Here is a 19,439-nt window from a genome sequence, read left to right on the forward strand (position 1 = left end):
AAAGAACCGCAGCTTGTTTTGCTTAACAGCAAGGAAGAAGTGAAATGGGAAACAAGAATCTTATTCCACTACCAGAATAAAACTGAGGACAGGAGCTCTAAAAAGAAAAGTAGAATGATCCCTAGGATCCTCAAGTAGATAGAAAAATACAAGCCAAAAAAGTGGTGATGAAGGCTTACGAGTCAAAGGTCCTTACCCACTTACATCACTTTACCTTGTATTAAAATTCTTTGCACACTTGTCTTATATGTTTCACTAGACTGTGAGTTCCCTGAGGCTGTATTATATATTTTTTAATCTACTACTGTTAAAAAATCCAAAGCCTTAGCCAAAGAAATCTAATAACATTTCTTGAAGTAAAGAGTTTGCCACATAAATTCTAGCTCAATTCCTGAACCATTATCCCTTATTCCAAATTAGTGTGAATCCAGATTGATGAGGTTTTATTGTAACACCTGGAAGGAATTAATATAGCAACACTTTAAATAAACAGTAATCATTTTGGGCAATACAAAAACTACAACAACACTTCCAAACACAGTATACAGTTTTTACCCTTCTAAGATGTAAAAAGCATAAGTTACCATTAAGACCAGATGTTTCAGCTATTTTTAAACTTTTCCTGTCTTCTCATTCCTTCACATAGATGCTTCCTCCTTGACTAGTGAGGTTATTTGAGATAGAGTATGGATGTAAGCACTGCTCTAGTCAGTGGCCAGTCCCTTATTCCAACTCTTTCCCTAGCTGATTTCTAGTTCCTAGTCAGTTTCTCCAATCCTTGAGCTTGACTCATTTCCATAGCTCACCCTGTTCTCTCATAAAACAATGTTCAAATGTCTGCAGGGTTTAAAATACTTCAAGAATATCTTTATTACAATTACAAACCAAAGAAACCTCAGAAAGAGGTGTATATCCCACATTTCGCTATCTGCAACAACAAAGACATACTAATAATACTCTTAATATCATGAGATAATCAATATTTGAATAGTTCCTACGAATATCCCTACTAGATGTCAGGGGCATCCAGAACATTCCCTACTATTGCCCCCTCCCGCTTATTCTCTTCGGTCAGCTCTTTCCCTTTAACCAAACTGTTGACTCAAATTGCTCACTACCTCTGCCTTCCCATTCTTTCAAAACACAAAGCATAGATTATGATATTAATTAATGGTATTGTTCTGAATTGAAATGTCCCTTCTTCACCTTTAAAAAGGCAGCGAAAGACGACGGGCTTCTCCAATGGGGATTAAGCCTAGGGTTCTCAAGATGCTAGAATGAAGGACTACAATTCCAATACCCCACATCTTGACGTAAGTTAACAGGGACAGCATTCCCTGCCACAATCAAGCTCCACCCGGCCAGCTCTGCGATACAACACCAGGTGCTGCGTCTTGGGTTCCTGTCTTCAAGAGCGGCTAGCAGTTTGTCGAAAAATGGCTCTTCCTCCAGCTCCCACATAAAATGATCTAATACGTCGGCAGTTCTATATGCTTGAACCAGTCACTACTATCGAATGGAAAAGTCATTAAATTTTAAGATTTAGCCGGCAGGAATGTGGGTGATGACTAACTTTTTATTTGGTGGTTTCCTTCAAGATCAATCCCTATGATGCCCCCTCCCCAGAGCCGCCATAATGGGTGAAGCCCCACATCCTCCCGGGCGCGACAGGGTGAGACTAGGGGAGAGGGGCAAAAGGAACTTGCCTACAAGGACTTACAGATGCCAGCTGCTGAGGGTTCTGGGGCAACTCCGCGCTGACTTCCATCCTCTCAACACCTTCAGTCTCCTCGTCCGCCATCTTGAAGGAAACTGAAGCTTTCAGTTCCCGACCCCAGGCCGTAGACTAGCAGAAACCTGTAGCCGGTCCGAGAGAGTAGGGGCGACACTTTTACGACGGCCCCTGAAGTCGGTTTTGACGCAGAACCGGGGAGCAGCTTCCGGCCCGCTTCCCGGAAGGCAGCGTCACAGCCGGTAAGAGCCGGGAGAGTTTGTTTGCCCGTAATTCCTTAGTCATTGCTGCTTGTTAACTGACTGCTTATCTGTCTGCTTTCGATGCTAGGAACTAATGCATCCACGAGGTAAAAAACAAATTCAGCGTCCATTATGAAGGGAAGAAACCTGTCAAGGGCTAAAACGAGATCTTGCGGGTTTGTGGCTTGGGCGTGTTTTGCTTCTGGACGTCCTTGCATTGGTTCCCAAGAGCTCACAAAATGAAGAAGAAAATTAGTCTATTACGCCTTTAGGAACCTAGCCCTTGGGCATTTGCATTTGTGCACCGGAGAGCTTGGGTCCCCGCTTCTCTCCACCCTCACCCCCAGGGAAGATTGGTGGGAGAAATAACAAAAAATTGAAAACTTTCTAGTCATTCATCCGTAGAGGGAAGATAAATTATGGTGCATTCGTGCCGAGGAATACCGTGCAGCTCTTAAAAAGAAAAAGGTAATCTACGTGAAAAGATCCTCAAGACAAATTAAGTGGAAAACACACACACAAATTGCCACAAACTTTATATTTGCGAAGGAGAAACTCTAAAAGAGGAGAGAGTAAACTAAAGACTCCGAGGGCCAGGACTAGGATTGGAGAAGAAAGGTGGTCAAGAGCTACTTTAGCTTTATCTGTATTGTTTTAAATTGTTTATAAAATCAGTGATTTAAGAGTGTATTTTTTAAGAAAGGGAAAAGAATAAGAAAGCTCATGTACTCTGGAAAGACAGGGAGGGGCAGATTTACTGTCATTCAAGACCTTCCAAACGCTGTGTTCCTAACCTTTAATCCAGCTTCGAAAGTACTTCCCTACATAGCCTCTCTGATTCTGCTTAAAGGAATTACTTGCTGAGTGCAAAAATTGTGTTTTTCAGGCTTTTTTGCCCAAGAGCACAAGAAATTCATTTTACATGTCAGTACATCGCAATACTCACATACATAATTATATATGTATGACTGCAAGTTATATACATGTATTGTGAAAAAGGTTTTCTGAAACAATTTTAATACCTCAAATACGATATGGGATATTCTCTATTGTATTCCATTATATTTATGCATTTAAAACAATGCAGGTCATAATGTTAGTGGAATGCTCTGGGTTCTGGGCTTCTAGATTCATGGTTTACTCACTGTGGCAGTTTGATATTATTGATGAATTCCAAAAAGAAATATTGATTATGTTTGTGAACTGGTCTGTTCCTGAAGTCTAGTGGTACCCTTAGATTTATATTGAATTCAGCGGTTTCATTTTTACTTTATTAAATTCTGACTCCGGCTTTGATTGAGCACATCAGTAGGACATCAAGAAAATGACGAGGCAAAGGAGACAGAGTTTTGAATTCTGGAGCCCAGGAAGTAAGCACACAGAGAAGAAGATACAAGGTAAGAGAGAAGGCTCCATTAGACATGGCGGAGGCCCCAGGAAGAGACAAGCTGTCTGCCTGACAGTTTACAGCTGGGCTTGTGGAGAGAGCAGAGCAGCTGAGCCTGGAGAGAAACAAGACTTGTCCCAGCCTTCAGCTGAGATTGGAAGAAGCTGGGACCATGGAGCCTTGGGAGTAGGAAGATGTCCCCTCACAGACGTCACCCACCATCTTGCATCAACACATGGCAACAGACTCTGGCTGAGAAAATACCTCTTATGGTACCTTGAGTTGGTCTCTGTAGGGCCTTGTGACCATAAGCTTCTACCCCAAATAAATGCCCTTTATAAAAGCCAACAGATTTATGGTATTTTGCATCAGCACTCCTTTGGCTGACTAATAACACTCACATAAAGGAATTTATAGACACAGCATAGGGTAGGCAAGGGAGTAAAGTGTTTATTAAGAAACAATGAAAGAGATAGTATACAATCCCAGATACAGTGTGGGTATGCTACAGGGTGAGACATGTGCCCCCTGTTCTGGGGTTCCTTTTTATATGGGTTACCCCAGGGGTAGAGTTTGTGCTGATTGGCATATTTGAGACAATGCAGGAGAAATTCATTGAGTGGTTTGATTTTTAGAGGTTGGTGTCTGGTAGTGATTACCTTCTGGCCATTGCTCCTGAGCCCTGCTAAAGTTTGCTGCTTGAGGGGCTTGTGAAAAGAGGTGAGTAGTGTGGGAATTTCCTGTGTTTCTTCTTTCTGCCAGGCGGATTGCTGCAAGCTCATTCCCATACCTTGTTTGTGCACATCAGCAGACACAAACTGCCAGAGCTTCTTCCACAGCTAATGGGTGACTACAAGCTGCCTCCTGATAACTTGCCTATGTGAGCACACCAGGGTATTGCTTCAGTCTTTTCTATTGCGTAGTGTTTGTGTGGAAGCTTACTGGATTTTCCACCTCTTCTCCATAGTTGCCTATTCTGCCTCGATAAGCCATTAAATTGATTTCATAACCCATAATGGGTATTGTCTCACATTTTGGAAAAAACTGCCATGAAAGCTAAACCTTGTCTCTTTCTCTAAGCCTTTGCCCCTGTGGTTCTCTTGTACTAACTCACCCCCTCTGTATTTCTTTCCCCAAGCCTAGATCAATCCATTCAACTAGAAAATCAAGAAGTAATAATAGCAACCATTTACTTACATCTTATTATGATCAGAGTACTATTCTAAATGCTATACATTCTCCTTTAATCCTCTATAACAGTCCTACAGGTAAGTAGTAGTACTTCTGTTTTACCACAAATGAAAAGACTGAAGTTTAGGGAAGTTAAAACTTTGTTAGAATTATGCAGCTACCAAGTGATAAAGCAGAGATTAGAATTAAGTTCAAATGACTTACAAGTCCTTGTTCTTAACCATTTCATTCTACGCTTTAAAACAAGCTCAAATATTTTGTATATGAAAAATGTAACATTTCAAATTAGAAATGAAAGGTAGTTCATTAAATGTTGTAAGATGGTTAAAAAGAAACAGAATTGTACAACACAGTGAACCAAATTGTAAACTATGGACCACAACTAATAGTACAAGAGTAATAATAGTCTTTCATCAGTTTTAACAAAGGTACTACAGTAATGCAAGTTGTTTATAAAGGGGGGATAATATGGGAACTCTCTTTTCTGCATTATTTTTCTGTAAAACTACAGTTTATTTAATAAAGTTTTATGTTAAAACATCATGGAGCTGTATAGTTTAAATGGGCACATTTTATTTGATGTAAGTTATACCCTAATAAGCTCATTTAAAAGAAAATATACAACACTGGGATAAAAATGTAACCCATAGTTCCCACTATTAAGTGAGGGCTCCTCATCCAAACTTCTAGATTCTGATAACTGCTTCCCTTTGTTCCCCCAGGTGAAGGACTGGTAGCTGCTTCCCACAGTTCTTACCTCTCTTAATTTAGTGGTTCCTTGTTAGTTTTTCTGATCTCCAATACCTGTTTAACCCATTTCTTACATTAAATTCTCTCTGTTGAGGAAAAGAAAGGAATGGTTAACTATTTGGGAAAAAATAAATCGGATTCTTACCTCAAGTTATATATCAAAATAATTCTGCTTGAATTAAAGAGTTTACTGAAAAGCAGTAGAGGAAAAATAAATATTTTTATAATATTGGGATGGAGAAGGCTTTTCTAAGCATGATACCAAAGCAGAAAATATAAAAAGATTAATATATAATTTCATAAAAATTTAAAACAAATATAAAAAAATAATAAAAGGTAAACAACAAACTGGGGGAAAATGTCTGCAACGTACATGACAGACCAAAGGATAAAATCCCAAAGAAGACTATTCCATTAGAAAAATGGACAGAAGATGTAAATATGCAACTTATGAATTTTTTTAAATATTTGAAAAAGATCAACTGGTAAGCCAAGAAATAAAAATTAAGCAAAAATGGAATGACATTTATTGCCTGTAAATTTGGCAGGTTTTTTTTTTTTAGAGAAAGATAAGCTGATTGTAAGCTGGACTGTTGCTCGTACTATTATGAAAAATGCAAGTGTAAATTGGGAAACTTACTGGAAGAAAAGTGGCAATATTCAAAAGCCTTTTTAAGACAAATGCCTAATATTTTGCCCAGCAATTATATTTTTAGGACTTCATCCTAGATAATTCAGGATGCAAGTGAAGTTTTAACTATTAGTATATCATTCTTGATAATGGAGAAAAGTTAGAAACAACTCAAATGTCCAACAATGAAGGACATTGGGCTAAATTACACTAAGCATACAATGTAAATACTCTGCAGCCATTAAAAATGTAGAAAAGTGATTCTCAAAGTGTGAACCAAAGACCTCTTAAGGGTCCCCAAGACTCAGAAGTCTGTCACGTCAAAACTATTTTTATAATAATAGAAAAGATGAAAGTGCCTGAACTTTTTTGAAGTAATACTTCCATAACTTGTTGTGCTGCCTTTGTTGTTTTATTTTTTGAATTTGAAATAAAGTTTGAATTTTTTTTAAAAGTTATTTGTCCTTTTTTTTGCTTTCCTTTTTTTTTTTTTTTTTTTTTAACTGTTGGTATTTGCACTGACTGATGCAGAGGCCATGGTGGCTAAAAATACTGGTCCTTATAAAATTAAGGCAGTGCCAACAAGCTGAACTAGTAGTTTCTTCATTGTCACACACTTTCAGTTAAAAGGAGAAAAAAAGCCAGTTTCCCTTAAGAATGTCTTTGTGACACAAAAAAATAATTTTATTAAATCTTGATTTGTCAATATCCTTAATTTCTGTACAATGAATTGGGTAGCAAGCATAAAGCTCTTCTGCTGTGTACAAAAACATAATGTTTGTCTTGAATAGAAGAACTTACGCAACTGAGTTGTAAGCTGAACAGGCCATTTTTTTCATGGAACGTGATTTTTACTTGAACAACTGACAAATTATGATTATTCAGATTTGACTGAAATTTTCCCAAATACGAACCAAGTAAGACTTCCTCTCCAAATAAAACAACTGACAGTTTTTGTTGTGTGTGATAAAATTTGAGCTTTCAAATGAAAGAATTGTGAGCTTGACAAAATATCATGTGATATTTTGATATTGTACAATGAAATGTGTCAACATTTGGAAGATATGTGTAACTCAGTGACCAATGGAGAAAGTTAGAAAATCATGCTAAGTACTAAACAGACCAATGGAGTTTAATGTTGCAGAGTATAAAAAGTTCATTGGTATGGTTTCAGATTTCACATTGGAACTGATTTTTAAGAAACTACAACTTGCAGAGTACTGGTGTAGTATCAAGAAGAATACCCACAACTATCCAAAAAGGGTATTAAAATACTCCTCCCTTTTCCTACTATATCGGTAAGAGGCCAGGTTTTCTTTATATACTTCAGCAAAACCAATGTATCACAGTAGATAGAATGCAGAAGCAGATATGAGAAGCCAGCTGTCTTCTATTAAGCCACACATGAAAGAGATTTGAAAAAAATAGAAAACATTCCAAACACTTCAATTTCTTTCTAATTTTTGAAAAGTTATTTTTCATTTAAAAAATTACATTAACATGTATTGTGCTTATTTTTAATCAAATATTTTTAAATTTTTTTTGTTTTAATTTCTAATATAGTAAATATCAATAGATATAACCCACCTAATAATTTTTAAGAGTGTAAAGGGATCCTGAAATAGTAAGGCTTGAGAACCCCTATTGTAGGTATTATTGACTTGGAAAGATATTCACCAATACATTGTTGGGTGGAAAAATCAAGTTACTACAATATTTCTATTTTTGTATGACAGAAAATGCACCTATATGCTTAATGAGAAATACTAATCACCAAAATATTACTTTTGGTTGTTCCTGGGTTGTATAACTGGAATTGTTTTTCTGCTTTCTGCTTTAATTGTATTTTTTAGTTCTCCTGACAGTAAATGTTACTTGTGTAAAATGTTTTCTTTAAAATCTCATTTTTCAGCTATACAGCTCAAAAAGCACTTCCTTGATAATGTCTTGCCTTATCTCTTCTCCAGATGTGAAGTGATCTTTCCCTCCTTTTGGAGGGTATAGTAGCTAAAAAGCCTCAGAAATCAAACTTTCTGGAATTGAATTTCTCTTACCACTTGCTGGCTGTGTGACCTTAAGTGAATTAACCTCTCTGAGATTTTGTTTCTTCATGTATAGTTGTAGTATTGAGACCGTTTTCCTCAAGTGATGGTTATAAATATTCAAGGAGACATTCTACCTACAGCCCTTAGCTGAATGCCTAGCTATGTTCAGTACAACCTAGCTGCAGTGAACATTTTTGTGTGGTTTTTGGGTTTGTTTGACTGTTCTCCATCCAGTGGCACTTTCTCAAATGAGGGGTAAGAGTCTTTCCGCTGTGGGAAGTCTTGTTAAGAGACAGTGACCCCTAACATATGGTATCTCAGGTGGCAATGTCCTTTCAGACTGTTCTTTTAAAAAAAAAAAAAAGATTTATTTATTTATTTCTCTCATCTTCCCCCCTCCAGTTGGCTGCTCTCTGTGTCCATTTGCTGCATGTTCCTCTGTGACCGCATCTATCCTTATCAGCGGCACTGGGAATCTGTCTCTTTTTGTTGCTTCGTCTTGTTGCGTCAGCTCTCTGTGTGTGCAGCACCATTCTTGGGCAGGCTGCACTTTCACGCTGGGCGGCTCTCCTTACGGGGCACACTCCTTGCACGTGGGGTTCCCCTACGCGGGGGACACCCCTGCATGGCAGGGCACTCCTTGCGCACATCAGCACTGCACATGGGCCAGCTCCACACGGGTCAAGGAGGCCCAGGGTTTGAACCACAGACCTTCCATGCGGTAGGCAGACGCCCTAACCACTGGACAAAGTCTGCTTCCCTAGACTGTTCTTGATACTGGCAGTTGTGCTCCCGGCTTCTTGGTCCTCTACAGTTCCTTGGTTTTCTGCTTGATCTCCAAGCCTATCCACAGCCTCATGCAGAATCTGTAAGCCCGTGATACCCTTCAATAGAAAACATTTTTGCTTAAGACAGCTAGAGGTGGTTGAGATGGGGAATTTTATGTCACATATGTTTCCACGGTCTAGAAAAAGAGAAACTAAAGTGACAATAGCAATTAAATGCAATACATGAGGAAGCAAATGTGGCTCAAGCGGTTGGGCTCCTACCTACCACATGGAAGGTCCCTGGTTCGGATCACACTGCTTCCTAAAGAAGACAGCAAGCCAGTATGACAGGCAGGTGCAGTGAACTGAAGCAACAAGAGACACAAGGCAAAACATAATGAGAGACACATCAAAGCAGGGAGCAGCCATTAAGTGCTTCCCTCCCACATTGGAGGTGCCAGGTTTGGTTTCCTATGCCTCCAAAGGAAACAAGGAAGATGAACAGACACAGCAAGTGCAAAGGACGAGTGGGTGGGGAGAAAAATAAATAATAAATGCAATACGTGATCCTGGATTGGGTCTAGTGATAGAAGAGAGAAGGCCCAAAAGGGCATTACTGGAATTCAGACTATAAGCTTTATATTAATGTTAAGTGTACTTAAGGTGGTTACATAAGTGAATATATTTGTTCTTAGGAAGTATACATAGAAATATTATGTGTGCAAGGAGCCTGATGTATATCTCCTCTCAAATGTTTAGAAAATGGATGATAGATAGATGGATGTATAAATAAATACATAGTGATAAGGGTACATGTGGCAAAATGTTAAAAGTTGGTGGATCTGGGTATATGGATGGGGAGTATGTTGGAGGTCTTTGTATGGGTTTTTTTTTTGCAACTGACCTGTAAGTTATTTTTGCAACTGACCTGTAAGTTTGAAATTATTTCTTAATAAAAAGTTTAATGAAAATTTGAAAAGATAACTGGAGGTGGTTTCTGTTGAAACTGAAAGATTCCTAATTGATTCCTAATTGATGCATTAACTGTGAAATTATTTAAAACATATACTGCCTTATGTTGCAGTTTTTCAAGTCCTATCTTATCACCCTCTCTAATTTGTTAGTAACTTGAGTGCAAGAACCAAGATGTATAGAAATGTCAGCTACCATTAACTGATGATGTGCTATAAGACAGGCACAAGCACCATGCTAAATACTTCAGATTCATTTAAAAGTGTAACTCTCAAAACAATCCTGTGATGTAGCTCCTAGAATCACCATTGGACAGATAAGGAAATTATGGCTTGAAGAAGCAAGATTGCTAGTCCAAGGACCTGCCATTGGTAAGTGAGAAAATCTGTATTCACAACCTAAGTCTGGGGAAGCAGATGTGGCTCAACTGATAGAGTGTCTGTCTACCATATGGAGGGTCCAGGGTTTGATCCCCAAGGTCCCCTAACCCGTGCGGTGAGCTGGCCCATGCGCAGTGCTGCCACGTGCAAGGGTGCTGTGCCACAAAGCAGTGCCCCCATGTAGGGGTGCCCCACGCACAAGGAGTGCACCCCATAAGAAGAGCCGCCTCACATGAAAAAAGCGCAGGCTGCCCAGGAGTGGCTCTGCACACACGGAGAGCTGACGCAGGAAGATGATGCAACAAAAAAGAAATGCGGTTTCCCAGGGCCACTGGATAATGCAAGCGGATGCAGAAGAACACACAGTGAATGGACACAGAGAGCAGACAATGGGGATGAAGGGGAGAGAAATAAATCTTTAAAAAAAAAACAAAAAACCTAAGTCTGTCTAGCTTCAAGGTTTGTACCTTTAACCGCTCCACTCTCTTGCCTCCTATAATTTTTTTTAAAAGTCTCCTACCACCTTGTATGTTGTAGTATAAAACTCTATTGTTAAATAAATAAAAATACTCATCACGATAGCACTTTTTTTTTAACACCACCCCCCCCTTTGCAGCTTTTTGCTTGTGGTCTGCTTTCTGTGTCCATTTGCTTTGCATTCTTTTGTGTCTCTATTTATTTTTATTTATTTCCAGCCCTCCCCCCACCCCCTGCAGCTTGCTGTCTGCTGTCTGTGTTTATTCACTGTGCTTTCTTCTGCGTTTTTTGCTTGTCTCCCTTTTTTGTTGCATCACCTTGCTGAGTCGGCTCTCCATGGCACTGTGGGCCAGTGACTCTCTGCAGCATGCTGGCCAGCCTGCCTTCACAAGGAGGCCCCAGGACACGAACCCAGGGCCTCCCATATGGTAGATGGGAGCCCAACTGATTGATTGAACCACAGCCGCTTCCCCACACATTTCTTTTTAACATCCTAGTGCATGTATAGTAGACACTGTATCAAGCATAAGCCAGATAAAATAAATATAAACTTAAGAATTACCATTGCTCTTTTCCAATCTAGACCAAGGTGTGGCTTAGCCTAATTTAAAGTGAGATTATGAATTTCTTTAATTCTTATACAAAGATGTACTTTTTAAAATTAGCTACAGTTCATGGTAACTTTTGTGAGTAAATAATATACAAGATCATTTTTCAGGTGCTATTTTACTGTTTGAAGCATCGTCAGCCACCAATATATTTTAACCAGCTTTTCAATGCCTCAGGATAATCACAGTCAGGGCAGCCACACTTAGTACTCTTTTTCTTAGACTTGTCATTCGTGGGTTGTGCTAGATGTTCACAACCCTGGCTGCACATTATGATTAACTGGGTGATGTTTAAAACTTGTAATGCTAAGTCTCCAGTAATTCTGATTTCATTTGAAAGGGATGGGGCCTTAGTATTTTTTTTAAACTTCTGCCAAGTTATCTTTATGAGCAATCAGAGTTGAGAACCATTGGGTGATGCAGTTTCAACTGCCCTCCTTTTCTGAGATATTTTCCTTGTGGGATGGTAGTGGTGCCTACCTGTATTCTTCCTACTGGTTCAAATCCTTGATATTCCTCACCCACATTTAGAGGAGAGTAGCATTCCTAATTGGTGCCTCTGTTTCCAGTTTCTTTCTCATATTCATCTTCATTTCTCCTGTCAGAATTATTCTTAAATATAAACCTGGTATTGTAACTTTTGCCTAACTATATTAAACTGTTGCTCTAAAGGATAAGATTTAACCTTTAAGTATAGCATTCAAAGGTCTTAATCTGGCTTGACATGATTTTTGCCACTCTAATCTCCTTTGACATCCCCCACCTTAAACTCTATCCACAGTCTATTTGCCGAACACACCATATAGTCTGCACTTTTGCATAGTTTAGTGCTTTGACCAAGAGAGCCCTTCTAGCATCCACAACACCACTTCCTACAAAGGCATTCCTGCTTATTTTTTAGGGCCCAGCTTAAATATGATAGCCTCTGGGAAGTTTTCCTTAATTCCCTCATTCTCCATCAGGCAGAATTGCTTCCTCCATGCTCTCATTTAACTTTAAAATGGCTCTGGCCTAGTAGTTATCATGTGACATTAAGGTAATTATTTATATGGCTGTTGAGCCAACTAAATAGTAAGCTATTTTTTTAAAAAGCAGTTTTATTGAGATACACACCACACAGTCCATCCAAAGTGCGCAATCAACAGCTCTCAGTTTAGTCACAGAGTTGTATATTCATCACCACACTCAACAGTAAGCTTCTTGAAAGCAGGCACTCTGGTTCAATTTTGTGTGCATAACACATGATGGCTGTCTACCATATCAAGGATGCTCAATATTTGTGAAAAAACTTGGAAAAAGACCAAGATTCTACACAGATGAAAATTAGCGTAATTGAAATGTATAAATGGTTATTAAAATAAAATCTTAAAAATATATTCATAAAATATGCATTGATTTCATAACAATTTCCAAAGCCAGATTAGAGGCTAGCATCTATCATATTTTAATCATTAGAGAGTCCTTCCTAGGGGTCTTAGAGTTTTCAGCTTGAGGCTTGTGATGGTTAGGTTAATGTGTCAACTTGGCCAGCTAATTGTGCCCAATTGTTTGCTCAAGGAAGCACTGGGCTTATTGTGATACAAGGACATTTATGGACTTTAGTCATCACTGACTTTACTGGATAGATAACTGATTACAATTACATCATTCAGGGAGATTGCCATCAGCAATGAGTAATGCTTTATCCAATGGGTTGAATGCCTTAAAAGGGGAAGTGATTCCAGCATTCAGGGAGAATTTCCCAGCTTGTCTTTGGACAGCCAGTGTCTCCCACAAACTCATCAAGGACCTTCATGGACTTTCACTGGAGTCCCTGGTTGCAGCCTGCCTGCAGCACCTGGACTTGTGCATCCCCAGGGTACATGAGAGAATCTGATAAAATCTCTTACTATTGACAGATATCTCTTGTTGATTCTGTTTCCCTAGAGAACCCTGACTAATACATGGCCTTATTAAAATGCATATATATTTGAAGATGATAAACTCTTAACATTGCCTTTTAGTAGCAATTAGTTTAACAGATGCCTATAATCCAAGTTCTTTGAAATTGTACACACCATGATGTTAGAGTTTGGGTTTCACAGGAAGCAGACTCTGAGAAAGGTTAGCATGAAAGAGATTTATTAGGGAGTGTTCTGGTAACAGCACTAGTTACCATTGGCATGTCGAGAGATATGGAGGTCAATAAAAAAAGTGAGCCCCAGCATTTGAAAGGCTTTCCTGGAAGGTGTGAATGGGGAGCACTTCAGGTCAACTTTTTTTCTTGATAGTAAACAACATATTTTTCTTATAAGTAGAATGTGTTGAATTATCTCCTCAAACTCAGTGGTAGGCCTTAGTCCTAATTGACATTATTCCTAATGGGAGAGCTCAGACCTTTCCTTATATGCCTTCAGTGCTTCACATGGGCTGGGAGAACTATTATTTATCCAGAGTTCCTGATTTATATCTGAAGAAAGACAATCTGCTGTCTACTAGATCCTGCCAAGGTCCCTGGTCTTCCTACTGTTAGCCCCGGCTCTGCCCTTTTTGTCTGACTTACCTTCCTCTCCTTCCCCAAACACTTGACGTTCAGCCTCAAGTCCTTCCAGTCCTTGGCACCAGATATTTGGTTTCTGGCCCTTTAATATGGGGCTCCACCTTTCTTTTTCTAGCTACCCAGGACCACCCCTATCCCTGCTACCACCCTGGGGCCTAGTTCCTTGATCTCCTGAGGCCTAGGTCCAGATCAAGGGCACCAGCTACTAACCCTCTGGCATCCAATGCTCAAGAGGTTTCTTCATATCATGGGTGTGGCAGCACAGGGCTAGGGGAGAATTATCAACACCCGATACAGTCTCCATGGAGACCCCTGCCACCACCAACTGGGTGAAGCTTGAGAGGGTGTGGTCAGTGTCAGAGGGGCAGGGTCTAATTTCAGGCACCACAATCCCCTTACCCCCAAAGTATTTCTTAAGTAGCACTAACCCAAGAGACAGAGAAAACTGGTGAACACAACTTGGTGTCCCTTTTCTGACTTGAACTCCTGAGGACAGGTCATGCTCTCCAGACCCCAATGTTTTCCCATTTAATGGGGAATATCTTCTGGCTCCATAGTATAGTGAAGCAAGCTAGTAAGATAGGGAATCAATAGATGGATCTGGAACCTGGCAAGAAGTCCACGTGGACATTAATAACTCCAAGATAGTTGCTGGAAGACCTTCCCCAAGATTCTGCCACTCAGAAGAAGACTTCCTCTGGAAGACTGGAGAAGCCCTGGGTATTCCCGCAAGGAATTTATCATTGGGCCCTTCTGGGAGATTGATGAGAGAAATAAGCAATCAAAATGGTAAATAGCTGGAATTCTTCCCCTGCTATTAACAAAGCAGTGGGATAATTAACAGTTCAGAAAGCCAGGCACAAGGCTGGATGCTCTTTCTCATCTGTGGACCCCTGTGCTGCCCTCTGTGTACCACTCGCCGTTTTTCATCTGCCATGTGGCCATGCAAGAAAAACCTGGGTATTTATAATCTATAATGGGGAATTATAGTCTGTAAATCAGCGCTCTTCATCACTTCTCAGTTCCTTCCTCTCTACCTGGTATCCCTGATCTCCCATGTCTCATCCCTCCCTGCCTGAATAAATTACTGGCCTAACTCACCTGATGTGCTCTTGAAATTCATTTCTGCAGCATAGTAAAGAACCTAATCAAAATCCGATAATAATAGATTCAAGACATGAACATCCTCAAAAGTGAGTCAGGCAAATATGGCCTCTCTCTAAGCCTAACTTAGCATATAAATATATAAATACATTACATTCACCCCAGCATGGGACCTGACTCCCAGGGATGAACCTCCCTGGCACCAAGGTATTACTACCAAGCACCAACTAGCAATGCACTAGAAAAAGACCTTGACCAGAAGGGGGAAAAGGTAAAGACAAATGAGTTTATATGGCTAAGAGAATTCAAAGTGAGTTGGGAGGTCATTCCAGAGGTTACATTTATGCATCATGTCTCAACAGGACCTCATTGACTGCCAAAGTAGATAATACCCCAAATAGCAGGGCTCCTGAGGGCTCTAGAGACATCCGACTCTATAGTCAGGGCAGATTGCTCAAGAGATTGGTGCCTTGTCAGTGGACTCTACTTTGGAATTTATGTTCTCCAGTGTGACAGAGTTGGACTCAGTTGTGGTTTCCCTACACATTGCTCTTCTGTCCTTCTATTTGAACCCATAATTAGTACTAGAGTTGTTAGGGTATGTCCAAGAGACTTAAACCATTGGGCTGCCCATGTCCTAGATGGGCTCTGAATCTCAACAGAATTGCAACACCTAATCTCCAGTTCATTGGTCTCACCCAGGACAACTAACAAGAAGGTGATGATGGACAACTACCATACTAAGGAACCAAGAGTGTCTACAACTGCAAAAAAGAGAGTCGCAGCCATCAGCCCTATGGGATCCAAAGCCCCTCTCAATTAAAGGTGGAGTGGACATCACCATCCCAGAATCCTCAGGATTGGGGAATGAACTATGGACTACAGTACACTAACTGATATTCTACCATAGACCTATTGTGATTCTAGCAATGGAAGAAATTATGTCATTGATGTGAAGGCAGTGGCTGCTGGAGGTTCTGAGGTCAGGGAGAAGGAAAAACAGGTATAATACAGGGGTATTTTCAGGACTTGAGAATTGTCCTGAATGATATTGCAATGACAGATACAGGCCATTATATAGCTTGCCATAACCTACAGAATTGGATGGGAGAGAGTATGGAAACTTTATTCCATGCTTAGTGGCAATGCTTCAAAATATGTTCATTAACTGCAATGAATATATCACACTAATGAAGGATGTTGTTAATGTTGGAAAATGTGGAAGGTATGGGGAGCAAGGAATATGGAAATCCCCTATGTTTTTTATGTAACATTTATGTAATCTAAGTATCTTTAAATTAATTAATTTTATAAAAAAGCAAGTCAGGGCCAGGGTCCAAAGTTCTTGGAAGATAAAATGAATTTATCTTAGATAATAGGAATAAAACAAGTATATTTTTCATTAAAAAAAAATTTATTCAGAGAGTTGAGAGAAAACAAAGAATAAATGATATGTCAAGGTCAGCTGTCAGTGAAGAGAGGGGGCTGCGTCTTTCTGCTAGGTTTATAAGGATATCTTGAGGATTAAATGACAATCCAGGTAAAGTGTTTTACATAGGGCCTGGCTCAGTGAGCCCTCTATAAATGATAACTAGTCTTTCTTTCGGGACCAGATCCAGGCACCACTCCCAAGGGCAGATGAGTGGGCAGATTTGATCAAGAAGCTGTGGCATGCCAAGTCTTGGGTGAGGGTACGTTACCTGTCCAGCAATCACACCTGGGCCACTGCAGTCCTAGTCAAGAAGGCGTGCAACTCAGCTTGTGTTGGCTCCTCCATCTCATCCAGCCCATCTCCACCACAACATGCCCAGCCACGCCACTGTGCTGCCTTTCATATCTCTATTGTCCGTCTAGTTCTCTTTTATTGCTTCCTTTTACATTGAGTGAATATTTTCTGATTTACCATTTTAATTTCTTTATTGCTTTTTTCACTATATTTTAAGCTATGTTTTTAGTCATTGCTGTATGTTTTACTGTATACCTATCAAAGATTAGCTTCAGATTTATACTAGCTTAATTCCAATAATATATAGAAATATACTCCTATATAGCTCTATTTCCTTTTCCCCATTTTTATGGTATTATTCTTATACATATTATATATATTAATGTTATAAAACCATAAATACATTGTTATAATTAATACTTTACCATCTTTAATTATTTCCATAGCCCATTACAGCTTTGCTCCTAGCCACCTCCTTTGTGCTGTTATTGGCAAATATATTACACATATATTTTATGTTTTAGACCCAACAGTATATACAAAATATCTTATATAATTGTTTGTCAGATCAGTTAAGAGAAGAAAGGAGAAAAATATGCATTAATAGATCTATTATAACATAATTACTTTGACCTGTGTTCTTTGTTTATGTGGATTCAGATTTCTTTAATATTTCTTGTAAAGTGGGTCAGCTAGCAATTCATTCTCTCAGTTTTAGTTTATTTGTCTTTGTTTTCCCTTCATTTTTTAATGATAGCTTTGCTGGTTATAAGATTCTTGGTTGATAGTCGTTTGTGTGTGTGTGTGTTTTGAGCACTTTGAATATGTTATCCCATTGCCTTTTTTTAAAGATTTATTTTATTTTATATTTATTTATTATCCCTATCTTCATTGTTTGCACTTGCTGTCTGCTCTCTGTGTCCATTCGCCATGTGCTCTCTTTGTCTGCTCATCTCCTCTTTAGGAGGCACCAGGAACTGAACCTGGGGCCTCCTGTGTAGGAGAGAGGTGCTCAATCACTTGAGCCAACTCTGCTCCTTGCTTTGTTGCCTCTCTCATTGTGTTGCCTCTTTGTGTCTCTTTGTTGCATGATATTGTTACATCAGCTCACTGTGCCACCTTGCTGTCTTGCTTGTCCTCTCCAGGAGTCACCAAGAACCAAACGGGGGACCTCCCATGTGGTAGGTGGGACCTCAGTGGCTTTAGCCACATCTGCTTTCCTATCCCATGGCCTTCTGGACTTCATTATTTTTCCTGATAAGTCAGCTGTTAATTTTACTGAGGTTCACTTGTAAGTGGTGTGTATTTTTCCTTTGTGGCTTTCATGGTTTTCTCCTTGTCTTTGACTTTAAGCATTTTTACTCTGATGTGTCTGTGAGTCTCTTTGCTTTTACTTGGAGTTTGAAGAGTTTTCTGGTTGTGTAGGTTATTGTTTCTCAATAAATTTGGGAAGTTTTCAGAATTATTTCTTTGAAAATTTTTTCTTCTCATTTCTTTGCTCTTACCATCTGGTATTCCCATTATGTTCCATTATGTGTGTGTTTGTGGCAGTTTGAAACTTTTGTGGACCTTAGAATATCCTGTTCTTAAAGCTAATCCATTCCTGTGTATGTAAACCTATTGTAGATGGGAACTTTTGATTAAATTACCTCAGTTAAGGGCCTTTAATTAGATTGCTTGACCCAGGGTGGGTCATAATTCTCTTAATGGAGACCTTTACAAAAGAAGTAATAAAACACCACAGACAAAAACTGTGAGAAGAAATGAAGTCATAAAGCATATGACAACATGGATGAACCTGGAGGGCCTTATGTTGAGTGAAACAAGCCAGACACAAAAGTACAAATACTCTGATTGCATTACTATGAACTAAATATATTATGTAACATCTTGTATGATTCCATTTATATATAATGTAAATATAAATCAATTTATAAATTTAAAAAAGCCACAGACACAGAAAAAGCTGCAGAGAGGAATCTAGAAGCTGAAAGAGAAGGCCTAGGGAGCCAGAAGCCGAGAAGAAGGCAGTTTAGCTAGAAGCTAAAAGCATTGAGGCCTGGAGAAAAGGGGAGACAAGCTGACACTGTCAAGCAAGCTGGCCATTTGCCTGACTGCCTATAGCTGCAGCCTGGGAAAAAAGATCTCCTGATGATGCCTTGATGTGGACATTTTTGCAGTCTCAGAAATGTAAGCTTTTAACCTGATAAACTCGAGTTGTAAAAGCTAACCTATTTCTGGTATATTGCTCCCAATGGCTTTTAGTAACCTAAATCAGTGTTGTGCTTAACGGTGTCCCATATTTCTCTGAGGTGTTATTAATTTTTCTTCATTTCTTTTTCTCTCTGTTCTTCAGGTTGCATAATTCTGTCAGTCTATAAGTTCAATAATTCTTCTGTCTAAATCTATCATTGAGCCCCTCTAGTGAAGTTTTTAATTCACTTATACTTTTCAAATCAACTTCAGAATATCCACTTGGTTCTTTTTTTAAAAAATTCTGTCTTTATTGATATTTTCTATTTCATGTGACTATGCCATCATACTTTCCTTCCTTCTTTAATTAAGCTTAAAATAAGCTTTGGATACTCTGAAATCTTTTTCTGTTAAATCTGACATTTTATCACTCTCACAAGCAATTTCTGTTGCCTGCCTTTTTTTTTTCATGTATGTATCATACTTTACTCTTTCTTTGCATTTTTTATAATTTTTTGTTGAAAACTGGACAATTTAGGTAATCCATTGTGGCAAGCTTGGGTACTGGCCTCACCTCTCTGGGGCTTGCTATTATTTCTTGCTTGTTTATTTGTTTAGTGACTGGTTGGATTATTTTAATGAAATCTATTCCCCCACCCTCACCCCAGACACATATAGAGTTAATTCTCTTATAT

The 19,439-nt window shown here is 39.1% G+C and overlaps 1 protein-coding gene and 1 long non-coding RNA gene across 3 annotated transcripts in view; one reads left to right on the forward strand and one right to left on the reverse strand.

Moving 5' to 3' along the window:
* Positions 1-2,129, reverse strand: part of UBR1 (ubiquitin protein ligase E3 component n-recognin 1) — a 159,233-nt gene extending 157,104 nt beyond the window's left edge. For both annotated transcript variants that reach the window (XR_009185086.2, XM_058294018.2), the window contains exon 1: positions 1,721-2,129. Coding sequence is in view for 1 of the 2 variants with exons in the window: in XM_058294018.2 (XP_058150001.1) it covers positions 1,721-1,801 (81 nt within the window). In the remaining variant the exon portion in view is untranslated. The remainder of the gene's footprint in view (positions 1-1,720) is intronic.
* LOC131277990 (uncharacterized) lies at positions 1,867-5,095 on the forward strand. Its single transcript, XR_009185087.2, has 2 exons — positions 1,867-1,974; positions 2,063-5,095. It is a non-coding gene; the product is annotated as an uncharacterized lncRNA (long non-coding RNA).
* The last annotated feature ends 14,344 nt before the right edge of the window (positions 5,096-19,439 follow it).

Source organism: Dasypus novemcinctus, chromosome 3 (assembly GCF_030445035.2).
Source record: "Dasypus novemcinctus isolate mDasNov1 chromosome 3, mDasNov1.1.hap2, whole genome shotgun sequence".
Lineage (NCBI taxonomy): Eukaryota > Metazoa > Chordata > Mammalia > Cingulata > Dasypodidae > Dasypus > Dasypus novemcinctus.